The sequence below is a fragment of the Tachyglossus aculeatus genome, chromosome X1, assembly GCF_015852505.1.
Source record: "Tachyglossus aculeatus isolate mTacAcu1 chromosome X1, mTacAcu1.pri, whole genome shotgun sequence".
NCBI lineage: Eukaryota > Metazoa > Chordata > Mammalia > Monotremata > Tachyglossidae > Tachyglossus > Tachyglossus aculeatus.
Window position 1 is genome coordinate 93832069 of NC_052101.1, and position 13447 is coordinate 93845515.

At 47.1% G+C, this 13447-nt stretch overlaps 1 protein-coding gene across 1 annotated transcript in view; it reads left to right on the plus strand.

Moving 5' to 3' along the window:
* Positions 1-9996: 9996 nt before the first annotated feature.
* Positions 9997-13447, plus strand: part of EEFSEC (eukaryotic elongation factor, selenocysteine-tRNA specific) — a 319718-nt gene continuing 316267 nt past the window's right edge. The window contains exon 1 of the mRNA XM_038740228.1: positions 9997-10322. Within this exon, the coding sequence (XP_038596156.1) occupies positions 10034-10322 (289 nt within the window). The 5' untranslated portion in view covers positions 9997-10033. The remainder of the gene's footprint in view (positions 10323-13447) is intronic.

Consider the following 13447-nt stretch of genomic DNA (forward strand, 5'->3'; position numbering starts at 1 on the left):
CAAAGAGCAGAAAAAAAATAAAGGAGGGGAATCAAGTTACAAGAACAATTTAAAGGAATTAAGGGTTGCTTAGTCGGGGGGAACTTTTCTTGTTATTACTAAAATTTTGTTATTGTTATTATTAAAATCTAGTTCATCAAGGCAAGTTACATTAAAATACCTTAAAAATAAACAGTGTTCCCTTCTTCTGCTTTCCGTTTCAATTCATCATTGCCCTCCACCTCTGGGAGGTGTGGATCTATCACCAGGGTGTGTTGAAGGGGGCTGCGGGGTCACCCCTGCTCACCCCACTCAATTTTTTTTTAATGGTATTTGTTAAGCGCTCACTGTGTGCCAGGCACTGTACTAATTGCCGGGGTTGATACAAGCCAGTCGGTTTGGACTGTGAGCCCACTATCGGGTAGGGACTGTCTCTATGTGATGCCAATTTGTACTTCCCAAGCGCTTAGTACAGTGCTCTGCACATAGTAAGCGCTCAATAAATACGATTGATTGATTGATTGATTGGACACAGTCTCTATCCCACATAGGGGGTCGGTCTTAATCCCCATTTTACAAATGAGGGAATTTAGGCACAAAGAAATCAAGTGACTTGTCCAAGGTCACACAGCAGACAACTGGCAGGGCAGGGATTAGAACCTAGGCCCTCTGACTCCCAACCCCATGCTCTTTTCACTAGGCCATACTGCTTCCCTAGCCTTTCACCAAACCATCCATTCCTCTTGGTATTGATTTTGCTTTGGTCTTTTAATCACAATGGGCTCAGAAAGAGCCTTCCTTGATTGCAATGGGCATTTCTGGACCGTCCGTGGTAGCTGACTCAGCGGTGATGCCATGTTATTTGAAGCTGTTTTTTTACAACATAACAGTAATGGTATTTGCGTGGCTTAGTGGGAAGAGCACCGGCTTCGGAGTCAGAGGTCATAGGCTCAAATCCTGGTTCCGCCACTTAGCTGTGTGACTTTGGGCAAGTCACTTCACTTCTCTGTGCCTCAGTTACCTCATCTGTAAAATGGGGATTAAGACTATGAGCCCCACATGGGACAACTTGATCACCTTGTATCTACCTCAGTACTTAGAACAGTGCTTGGCACATAGTAAATGCTTAACAAATACCATTACCATTATTATTATTAGCATTCTACTGTTTCCTTTGTCCCCTTTGCTTTTTTTTGCTCCACTGTTGGCTCACCATGTAGTAGCTGTTTGGGAATCCTACTGTCATTCCTTGGATCCATTTAGGTTTCATCCTTGTACTTTCTTCTTTATCACTGCATCTTTACCATGCCTTCTAGTCCTTATTTCTCCAAAACGTCATGCGGTTTTCATTTAAATTAAATTCATTGAAAAGACTAAACAAAATCTGCCTTTTGAAATGGCTACATGGCCCAGTGAGAAAGGTAGTAGGTACCACCAAGAAATAATGAAAGGACCCGCAGTCCCTTCCACACTTTGCACATGTAAATATTCACCCATCAATGGTATTCGCCGAGCACCTACTGTGTGCAGAACACTGAAATAGATATTTGGGAGAGTTCAGCGTAAGTAAGAGACATAGATACCTGCCCTCGAGGAGCTTACAGTTCAACGGGGGAGACGAGCAGAAACAAATGAGTTACAAAAAGTGGGAGCTGGCAAAAGAACAATGCTACAGTTGTTGATAGCAGGAGGATGGCAGGATAATAATAATAATGGCATTTATTAAGTGCTTACTATGTGCAAAGCACTGTTCTAAGTACTGGGGGGTTACAAGGGGATCAGGTTGTCCAACGGGGGGCTCACAATCATAATCCCCATTTTACAGATGAGGTAACTGAGGCACAGAGAAGTTAAGTGACTTGCCCAAAGTCACACAGCTGACAATCAAGCGCTTAGTACAGTGCACTGCACACAGTAAGCGCTCAATAAATACGATTGAATGAATGAATTGGCGGAGCCGGGATATGAACCCATGACCGATTCCAAAGCCCGTGCTCTTTCCACTGAGCCAAGCTAAATATCTGGATGTCTAAATTACTATAAATTGAAATAGATGTAAATGCATAAGTGCTAAGGGTAGTCGTTGGATTGCCACGACCTGGGAAGGTAGGGATTAATCAGGGAATGCCACCTGGAGGAGGTGGGTTTTCAAAATTCTGTCCTTTTGGTTTGTGTGCGGCTCCCCGTACTCTTTTCAATTGTGCCTCCGGGGCTTGGGGTTTGACTGGAATCTTTGCTCAAGAAGAGCCTTTGGGCTTCTGGCAGTGAGAAACCTCTTTCAAAAGTTCAAGAATTCCATACCTGCGCTTTTTTCTCCCAGCAGGAGCCATTGCAGTGGGGTAAACATTCCCAAAACTGTTTGGATTTGCCAACAAGCAGCTAGTACCAACAGATAAGGAAGCTGCTCTGTGTTGGCACATCGGTTCTGCAGATGATTCAGCAACACATGATTGAAGGATCCCAGCTGGACGGGCATATATCCGCACAGGCACTGACTCATTTGAGCTGCATTTAGTTACACCTCCAGTTTAGGTTTGTTACCCCATCCATGCTGAGCGGAACTCATTTAGAAAATAGGTGGGCCTGTCCCGGCTGGGGGCAGGGAGTGGTGCACAGGAGGTATGTGGGGTGGAGGGGAGGGGGTTGTGATGACTCCAGGTTTACCTTCCTCTCCTGCCTTTTACCCTGGGCCAGAACGGGGACCTGTGAGCCCACTCACAGGGACTGTCTCTATATGTTGCCAACTTGGACTTCTCAAGCGCTTAGTACAGTGCTCTGCACACAGTAAGCGCTCAATAAATACGATTGATGATGATGATGATGGAGCCTTGGGAGGCGGGGTGTGTGGGAAGATGATCTTCAAATGTCCTTGCCAGCAAAGTTTGTGTTGTAACAAATAACATCAACATAGAAATGTTGATTCTGGTAGCCTGACTCCTATCCCTTACCTCACTGTCACTGATCCTGTCCTGCCATTTGATGTTCACTATGGCTTGCAAGTAATTCCGATGAAAATGCTAGGTACCTCATCTCACATCCTATAAACGTTCAGTTTGGTCAAGAGGTTGATGGCACACTAGTGCTACATTACTGCCAGCCTTCCAACGGAGATAGCGGCCTTGGTTCAGTCAGTTAGTCAATCATATTTATTGAGCATTTACTGTGTGCACAGCACTGTAATAATAATAATAATAATTGTGGTATTTGTTAAGTGCTTACTATGTATGTGTCAGGCACTGTTCTAAGTGCTGGGGTGGATACAAGCAAATGGGGTTGGGCACAGTCCCTGTCCCACATGGGACTCACAGTCTCAATCCCCATTTTCCAGATGAGGTAACTGAGGCCCAAAGAAGTGAAGTGACTTGCCCAAGGTCACACGGCAGACAAGTGGCAGAGCTGGGATTAGAACCCATGACCTTCCGACTCCCAGGCCCGGGCTCTGTTCCCTCGGCCACGCTGCTTCTCCGTGTGGTCTCGCTTGAGACCACACAGAGCTGTACATCAAGCTAAAAAGATAAAGTGAAACCATAGGAAACTCCTAAACCTACACTTAAACCGTTTATGGGATTGGACGTAATTGGTGTCTGATGTAAGCAAGCTCGTGGAGTTGGATATACCAACTTGAACTTGAATGTCACGCTATTTTCTTGGCCTGATCAGGCCCTGGAGGGAAAGGCAAGCTAGTTCAGGGAGGGTAATGAGAATTCATTTAAGCCTTCGTTCTCCTTGCTGTTTCTGGACAGAATGGAAAGCAATTTTAAGACCTCACTTTCTTCTTTCACGTGTGAGATTCTAGGAGCCTAATCCGGTATTTTATAAATCATTTCAACAGGAAAACAATCCCCACCATTAATACAGCCTGAACAGATTATTCCTCAGGCTTAATCAGCTAATTTCACCAAGGTTTCCCCTGCTCCTCTCAATCTGCTCTACACTCTGGCACAGATGTCATCGGATACTCCAAGTGGGAGCTGGAGGCTTGGGGTTTGGGGTTACGGGACACTGCCAGGTTTCACGGAAAGCTTTCAAATTTCAGTGGGACGTGCCGAAGTCTGAAACTGTCAAACGGCATGTTATTATTACAGCAGGAAAGAGTGTGTGTGTGTGTATGTGTGGTGTGTGTATATGTGAGTGAATGCCCTTTACTTTCTGACCCCTTCCCTAAAATCTGACTTTCTGTTCCTTCTTGCTGGGGGGCTTTGTGCACCATAGCAGTTAAACCAAGGATTTCTGGGGTAATGTTTCAGTGTTTAAAAAAAAATAAATCAAAAGTGGCTGCTTCTTTAGCAATAGCGGAAAAGTTAATACGAAAAACCTATTTTTCTTTGGCTCACTAGGAAACGAGGATCCTTAATTTCAATATTCCGTACTGTACTTTGGGATTCCATGGCCATAAAGTGCTTCACTGTATTTACTGAGTTGAGCTGCTCATTGGTACTACTGGACATGAATCACAGGATTAAAAAGCCCAGGTGCCTGCTCACCGTTGGATCCTGTATCTTTTCCTTTGTCGTTCAAGGGAAGCAGCAACGGGTTGTGCATTCTTCCTCATCAAATCCTGTTTATTAAGAAGCCCCTGATGGTAGTCAGGAGCAATTCTGAGCAGCAATGGCTGAAGGACCTGGGTTTTAATCCTGGCTCTGCCACTTTTCTGCTGTGTGACCTCGGACAAGTCACTTAACTTCTCTGGCCCTCGGTCACCTTATCTGTAAAATGAGGATTAAGACTGTGAGCCCCACGTGGGACAGGGACTGTGTCCAACCCAATTAGCCGATATCTACCCCGGTGCTTAGAGCAGTGCTTGACACATAGTAAGGGCTTAATAAATAATTATAATGGCACTTGTTAAGCACTTACTATGTGTAAAGCACTGTTCTAAGCACTGGGGGGATACAAGATGATCAAGTTGTCCCATGTGGGGCTCACAGTCTTAATCCCCATTTTACAGATGAGGTAATTGAGGCTCAGAGAAGTTGTGATTTGCCCAAGGTCACACAGCAGACGTGGGGGAGCCGGGATTAGAACCCAAATACTTAACAAATAGCTTAACAAATACTATTATTATTATTATTATTATTCTAATCTACCCCAGTGCTTAGTACAGTGCCTGGCACAGAAAGAGTGGGTGATTGGAGTTGTAAAAGCTTCTGCAGGTTGTTCAACAACCCTTGGGCTACTAACTCTAGATTACCACTTGTCATTTCAATGGGAGAAGCCACCACTTCACTCACTGTCCTGCTCTGCTTCATGCCCTACCAACTGAAACCAGTAAGATAAGTGGTTGAGAAGGATTCCTCCAGCTTCCAGGAATTAGAGCAAAAGCACAGAGAACCAGTGTGGCCTAGTGGATAGAGCACGGTCCTGGGAGTCAGAAGGATGTGGGTTCTAATCCTGCCTCTGCCACTTGCCAGCTGTGTGGCCTTGGGGAAGTCACTTCTCTTCTCTGGGCCTCCGTTACCTCAAGTGGGGATTAAGACTGTGAGCCCCATGTGGGACATGGACTATGTCAAATCTGATTAGGTTGTATCTATTCCAGTGCTTAGTAGAGTGCCCAGCACATAGTAGGTGCTTAACAAATGCCATAAAAAGGAGTTGGGGGCATAAAGGGGTGGGGGAAAGGAAGAGAAGGAAAATCCATTACCAATGCCTACATTTGGTGCTTGAGGTTTCCCAACCTCAGAGATTGAATTCAGAGAACATGACTGCTAATTCTTGCTCTACAACTGGCCCGTTGATTAGTTTGGGATGAATCCCCCTCTAGAATGTGAGATCCTTGTGGGCAGGGAACATGTCCACCAACTTACTCTATTGTACTCTCCCAAGCGCTGAGTACACTGCTCGGTACAGTACGGCACACAATACCTGCTCAATAAATATGACTGACTGATTGAATCACTTCTCTTTGTTCCTTTTATCTTCTTTTCAGGATCAGACAGTGTCGGGGGCATTGCTGTCATGTAGGAGGGCCCAGACCCTCTCAGGGTGGCACCTGGAGAGTTTCCAGTCCTCTACCAGTCTCGACTACGGGAGGGAGAGCCAAAAGAGGCCTACCCATTCCATTCCTAGCTTGGCCTGTGGCTAGCAAGTGGATGGCAATCTGCTACGAGTCAAAACTCTCTTCTGCTGGGCAGCAGCAACACAGGAGAGAGTCGAAGGTGGAGACTCAAGTTGACTGCATGGAAGGAGGCAATGGTAAACCGCTTCTGGATTTTTACCACAAAAATTCTACGGATCCACTACCAGAACGATGACTCGACAGCGTAAGACGAGACAAGGAGGGCCCAGAGCTAAGCCGAGGGTGATGGTGGATCTGGGGCATTCATTCAGTCGTATTTATTGAGCGCTTACTGTGTGCAGAGCACTGTGCTAAGCGCTTGGGAGAGTACAATATAACAATAAACAGACACATTCCCTGCCCACAATGAGCTTACAGTCTAGAGGGGGAGACGGACATTAATGTAAAGAAATGAATTACAGATATGTTCGAAAGTGCTGTGGGGCTGGGAGCGGAGATGAATAAAGGGAGCAAGTCAGGGTGATGCAGAAGGGAGTGGGAGAAGAGGAAAGGAGGGCTTAGTCAGGGAAGGCCCCTTGGAGGAGATGTGGCTTCAATAAGGCTTTGAAGGCCGGGGAGAGTAAATGTCTGTCGGATTTGAGGAGGGAGGGGGTTCCAGGCCAGAGGCAGGATGTGGGCCTGGGGTCGGCGGCGAGATAGATGAGATTGAGGTACAGTGAGGTTAGCATTGGACGAGCAGGGATGAGCAAAAGTCATGGAAGCCGTAGTGAAAATGAAGGCTGGCCCTGTTGCTTGTCCTGGGGGGGAGGCAGAATGTCAATCAATCAATCAATCAATCAGTCATACTTATTGAGCACTTACTACTTTGTGCAGAACCCTGTACTAAGCGCTTGGGAGAGTACAGTACAACAGAATTAGCATACACATTCCCTGCCCATAATGAGCTCACAGCCTAGAGGGGGAGACAGACACTAATATGGCATTAATGCTTCTCTGAAAAGGAATGAAAAATGCTAATAAAAAACAAATTCCAAATCATCACAATTTCCAAGTCTTATTCCTGTCATTATTTTACCAGGGACTGTGCCCATCATTTAGAACTGAATGGTTAACCGATGTATGGTAGGGATATTTAAAATAATGAAAAGTGGGCAGTGGACTTTGCCATTAATCAATCAGTGGATCCAACAGTGGCATTTATTAAGTGCTTACCATGTGCAGAGCACTGTACTACATGCTTGGGAGAGTACAATACAACAGAATGAGTGGATGTGTTCCCTGGACGAATGTTTAACAGGATGCCATCCATCCAATGCCTGGAAACTCAAGAAAATGATCCTTTGACCTCCTTCCTAGCAGATCTGATTTTCAAAGCTGCCTACAGGAGATATTTTTTTTTTTTACGGTCCTCTTTTCTCAGCTTGTTACCGCCCACCCCAGAAAGGTACCCGGTAGTCACTGGCTACCTCTCAGTAATTTCTGGGCCATCCTTGAAAACTGGGCCAAAATTTGAAAGTTGTGAAACTCTTTATTTCAAGGACTCGTTTCAATTCTCGAAGTATGTGGTTTTCGTGGATGATCTAGTGAAACGGTTTCTGCAAACACATTCTCCTTGTTAGATTTCCAGCCTTCCAACATCTTTCTCGATCCCTGGGTTGGATATTTTTTATCTTATTTTGTTTTAGAGTACACATTTTCCTGAGTTTTTCCTTGCAAGAAGAACTCGGAATTTGTGAGTACTTACGATACCATACTCTTCTCAGGTTTCTATCTTTCCTCAACGTTTCTTATTCCCTCCAATTTTCTTGTAAATTCAGAAATTAATAATCAATCAATCAATTGTATTTATTGAACGCTTACTGGGTGCAGAGCACTGTACTGAGCTCTTGGGAGAGTAAAAAAATAACAGATTTGGTAGATGCATCCCCTGCCCATGATGAGTTAACATGGGAACGGATGGGTTCCGAGAAGGAGAGAAAGCGGAGGTCATCGGGATCCCTACAAGTTCTTAGCAAGTGTCAGCAGATTGAGAATGAAAAGGGCTGTGGGAAAGGTCACTGATCAAAAGAGCCCAATTTTTTTTATTTTTCTTGTTTATTGTTTTCTAATCATCATCAGTGATGCTAAGCATTGATTAGAGTACCGAAATAAATTTAAGTCCCCTTAAGAATTATATAGAGAAGCTCTCTGTACAGCCTTTTCTCTTAAATTCCATCTGCAGAAGTGGGGAGAATTCCCGAACCTGTCTTTCCATCAGGATGGTGGTGAAAAGGCGTCTACCAACCCTGTTATTACATGCATCTCCCCGGCCCATCCTAATGTTGTTCCTTGATAAACGGGGCTGATTCTCCGAGAGCAACGATTTAGATGTCTTCTTCCCGTTTGAACTCCTGAAGAGTAGTCTATGCCTTGTGTGTCAAGTGAATAATCATCGTGGCTATGTATTCTCATTACAGAAGAGAGTTCTCCCTTGGGCTTTTACAACTTTTCCCTCTAGGCTGTAAGCTCCTTATGTGCAGGGAACATGTCCACTAACTCTGTTGTATGGTACTCTCCCAAGCGCTTAGTACAGTGCTCTGCGCATAGTAAGTGCTCAGTAAATACCCTTAACTGATTGATAGTGGACTACTAAATAAAAGCCCTTATCTGTTCCCAAGCTGTCCCTGCCTCCCGCCAAGAAAAAAAACCCAAGCCCAAAATGAAAGAAGCATATGGACTTTCAAGCAATTCAGATTAATGCCTGGGTTTTCAACGTATCTGTATAAATATCGCCCTGTCCCAGTGATCACTAGTCTTATTTTTCTGACGGGGAAGCATATAAAAATACATAGAGAAGCAGCATGGTGTAGTGGATAGAGCACAGGCCGGGGATTCAGAAGGTAATGGGTTCTAATCCTAGCTCCACCACTTGTCTGCTACGTGGCCTTGGGCAAGTCACTTCACTTCACTGAGCAGCGTGGCTTGGTGGAAAGAGCACGGGCTTTGGAGTCAGAGGTCACGGGTTCAAATCCCTGCTCCACCAACTGTCAGCTGTGTGACTTCGGGCAAGTCACTTAATTTCTCTGTGCTTCAGTTCCCTCATCTGTAAAATGGGGATTGACTGTGAGCCCCCCGTGGGACAACTTGATCACCTTGTAACCTCCCCAGCGCTTAGAACAGTGCTTTGCACATAGTAAGCGCTTAACAAATGCCATTATTATTATTATTCTCTGGGCCTCAATTTCCTCATCTGTAAAATGGGGATTGAGACTGTGAGCCCCATGTGGGACAGGGACTGTGTCCAACCCCTAGTAAGCAGTTATATCCACCCCAGTGCTTAGTACAGTGCCTGGTACATAGATAAGCGCTTAACGAATACCATAATTCTTCTTCTTCTCTGTGCCTCAGTTACCTCATCTGTAAAAACGGGGACTGTGCGCCCCATGTGCGACAGGGACTGTGTCCAACTTAACTTGTATCTCCCCCAGCGCTTAGAATGGTACCTGGCACATAGTAAGGACTTAACACATACTATTATTATTCTTATACTTGGATTTAAATGAGAAGCAGCGTGGCTCAGTGGAAAGAGCACGGGCTTTGGAATCAGAGGTCATGGGTTCAAATCCTGGCTCCCCTAGTTGTCAGCTGTGTGACTTTGGGCAAGTCACTTCACTTCTCTGCGCCTCAGTCACCTCCTCTGTGAAATGGGGATGAAGACTGTGAGCCCCCCGTGGGCCAACCTGATCACCTTGTAACCTCCCCAGCGCTTAGAAGAGTGCTTTGCACATAGTAAGCGCTTAACAAATGCTATCATCATTATTATTATTAAATGATCCGCGTTCCACAGTCCGGGAACGTCCAGTAGCACGGAAAGCGGGGCGGTGCAAGGGTCTTGTAGGCAGGCCGGAACGGAACGGAACGGAACGACGCACCGGGTGGGAGGCGGGGAGGGGAGCGGAACGAATGTGGCCGGGGAGCGGGTTGCCACGGGGGTTGGTTTGCGGAGCGGACTGGCCCGGCTCGGCTCGGCTCGGCTCGGCCCGGCGGGTTAGCGGCACCATGGCCGGCCCGCGGGTCAACGTCAACGTGGGCGTCCTGGGCCACATCGACAGCGGCAAGACGGCCCTGGCCCGGGCGCTCAGCACCACCGCATCTACCGCCGCCTTCGACAAACAGCCGCAGAGCCGAGAGCGGGGCATCACCCTGGACCTGGGCTTTTCTTGCTTCTCGGTGCCGCTGCCTCCGCACCTGCAGCCGGCCGGAACCGAGGCGCAGCCCGCCGCCCGGCTCCAGTTCACGCTGGTGGACTGCCCCGGCCACGCCTCGCTCATCCGGACCATCATCGGCGGTAAGCACGGGGCCCCCGACTCCCTCCACCCCGCCGCCGAGAAGAAAAGACCACCGTTTCCTTTTCATTGCGTCGTATTTATTGAGCGCTTGCTGTGTGCAGAGCACTGTACTAAGCGCTTGGGACGTACAAGTCGGCAACATATAGAGCCGGTCCCTACCCAGTAATGAGCTCTCAATCTAGAAGGGGGAGACAGACAACAAAACAAAACACGGAGACAGGTGACAAAGATGGGGTCCCATTCATTCATTCATTCCATTTTCATTCATTCAATCGTATTTACTGAGCGCTTACTGTGTGCAGAGCACTGTACTAAGCGCTTGGGAAGTACAAGATGGCAAGTCACTTCACTTCTCTGGGCCTCAGTTACCTCGACTGTCAAATGGGGATGAAGACTGTGAGCCCCCCGTGGGACAACCTGATCACCTTGTAACCTCCCCAGCGCTTAGTACAGGGCTTTGCACACAGTAAGCGCTTAATAAATGCCATCATTATTATTATTATTATGACAAGTCGGCAACATATAGAGCAGGTCCCTACCCAATAACGGGCTCCCAGTCTAGAAGGGGGAGACAGACAACAAAACAAAACATATTAATCAAAATAAAATAAATAGAAAAGTAAATATATACGTACACTCATTCATTCATTTCACTGTACTTATTGAGCGCTTCCTGCCCACCTGGGTCTCCAGCAGGCCCGGCTTCCGCCGCCATCGTCACTCCCCGCAGCCCGTTTCCTTCCCCGGGGGCGGGGAGGAGCGGTCTCTTCCTTCTGTGGGAGAATAATAATAATAATGATGGTATTTGTTAAACGCTTACTATGTGCCAAGCACTGTTCTAAGCGCTGGGGAGGAGACAAGGTGATCAGGTTGTCCCACGGGGGGCTCACAGTCTTCATCCGATGGTGGTATTTGTTAAGTGCTTACTGGGCGCCAAGCACTGTTCTAAGCGACCAGGTCATCGGGTTGTCCCACGTGGGGTTAACAGTCTTCATCCCCATTTTAATAATAATAATAATAATAATGGTGGCATTTATTAAGCGCTTACTGCAAAGCACTGTTCTAAGCGCTGGGGAGGTTACAAGGTGATCAGGTTGTCCCACGTGGCGTTCACAGTCTTCATCCCCGTTTTAATAATAATAATAACCGTGGCGTTTATTAAGCACTTACTGTGTGCAAAGCACTGTTCTAAGCGCTGGGGAGGTTACAGGGTGATCAGGTTGTCCCACGGGGGGTTCACAGTCTTCATCCCCATTTTAATAATAATAATAACGGTGGCATTTATTAAGCACTTACTGTGTGCAAAGCACTGTTCTAAGCGCTGGGGAGGTTACAGGGTGATCAGGTTGTCCCACGTGGGGTTCACAGTCTTCATCCCCATTTTAATAATAATAATAACGGTGGTATTTATTAAGCACTTACTGTGTGCAAAGCACTGTTCTAAGCGCTGGAGAGGTTACAGGGTGATCAGGTTGTCCCACGAGGGGCTCACAGTCTTCACCCCCCTTTTACAGATGAGGTCACTGAAGCCCAGAGAAGTGAAGTGAGTCGCCCAAAGTCACACAGCTGTCAAGTGGCGGAGCCGGGATTTGAACCCATGACCTGTCTCCAAAGCCCGTCCTCTTTCCACTGAGCCACACTGCTTTGACAGATGAGGGAACTGAGGCCCAGAGAAGTGAAGTGGCTTGCCCAAGGTCACACAGCTGACAAGCGACAGAGCCGGGATTAGAACTCACAACCTTTGACTCCCAAACCCGGACTCTGACCACTAACCCGATTACCTTATATCTACCCCAGCACTTAGAACAGTGCTTGTCACATAGTAAGTGCTTAACAAATACCGTCATTATTTTTTAAGAGAAGCAGTGTGGCTCAGTGGAAAGAGCACAGGCTTTGGAGTCAGAGGTTGTGGGTTCAAAGGACAGTGCTTTGCACATAGTAAGCGCTTAATAAATGCCATCATTTATTAAGCCACGCTGGGGAACCCCCTGGGGGAGAGAGGTCTCCTCCTGTGGGAGAAGGGGGAACCCCTCAACCCTTCTGTTTGCGAAGGCGACATTTAGGGAACTGGCTCTGGCCCCTTCCCCTCCTCCTTTCCCTCCTCCAGGCCTTCCCTCCCTTTTGGGCCAATGTTGTGGGGCGGGAAGGAATGCGAATAGCCCCGTCAAGAGGAAGGGCGGAGGCTTGGGGTTTATTCCGACATAGGGCTATGAGGACACTCTAGGATTGGGAGTTGCTCCTTCCTTTTTTTTTTTTTTTCTTTTATGACATTTGTTAAGTGCCTGCTGTGTACCAGACTCTACACTAAACTATGGGGTAGATCTAAGCTGATCAGGGTGAAACCAGTCCATGCCCCACATGGGGCTTGCATGAGAAGCAGCAAGGCGGAGTGGATAGAGTACAGGCCCGGAAGTCAGAAGGTCATGGGTTTTAATCCTGGCTCTGTCACTTGTCTGCTGTGTGACCTTGGGCCAGTCACTTCGCTTCTCTGTGCCGCAGTTCCCCTGTCTGTAAAATGGGGATTGAGACTGAGCCCCACATGGGACAGGGACTGTGTCCAACCCAATTAGCTCATATCCACCCCGGCGCTTAGTACAGTGCCCGCCACACAGTAAGCGCTTAAGAAATACCATTATTATTATTATTACATTTTAGAGGTGAGGGAACTGAGGCACAGGGAAGTGCAGTGACTTGCCCAAGGTTACACAGCAGATAAGCGACAGAGCTGGGATTAGAACCCGGCTCCTTCTGACTCCCTGGCCTGCCCTCTATCTGCTAGGCCACTCTCGGTTCTAGGCTTGACTGAGTGAGGGAAGCAATTGCAAGAGCCGGACTTGGTAGGGAAGACCAAATCTGCACCAGGTGAGGAGACCATCTTACGGGTTCCTAGTCACCTTTTTATGGTTTTTGAGTATGAACAGCATGTGTACACTGGGGTTAATCAGCAGTTCTACTTCACAAATACCTGGGTGAAACTCCCTCTGTTTGTAAGTAATTTTTGTCTGTCTCCCCCTCCCCCCATTAGATTGCAAGCACCTTGAAGGCAGGGGTGTATATCATGTGCTCAGGGTAGTGCTTTGCACTCAGTAGAGCTGTCCTTCCAATTGAAGATGTTGCTGCCAGT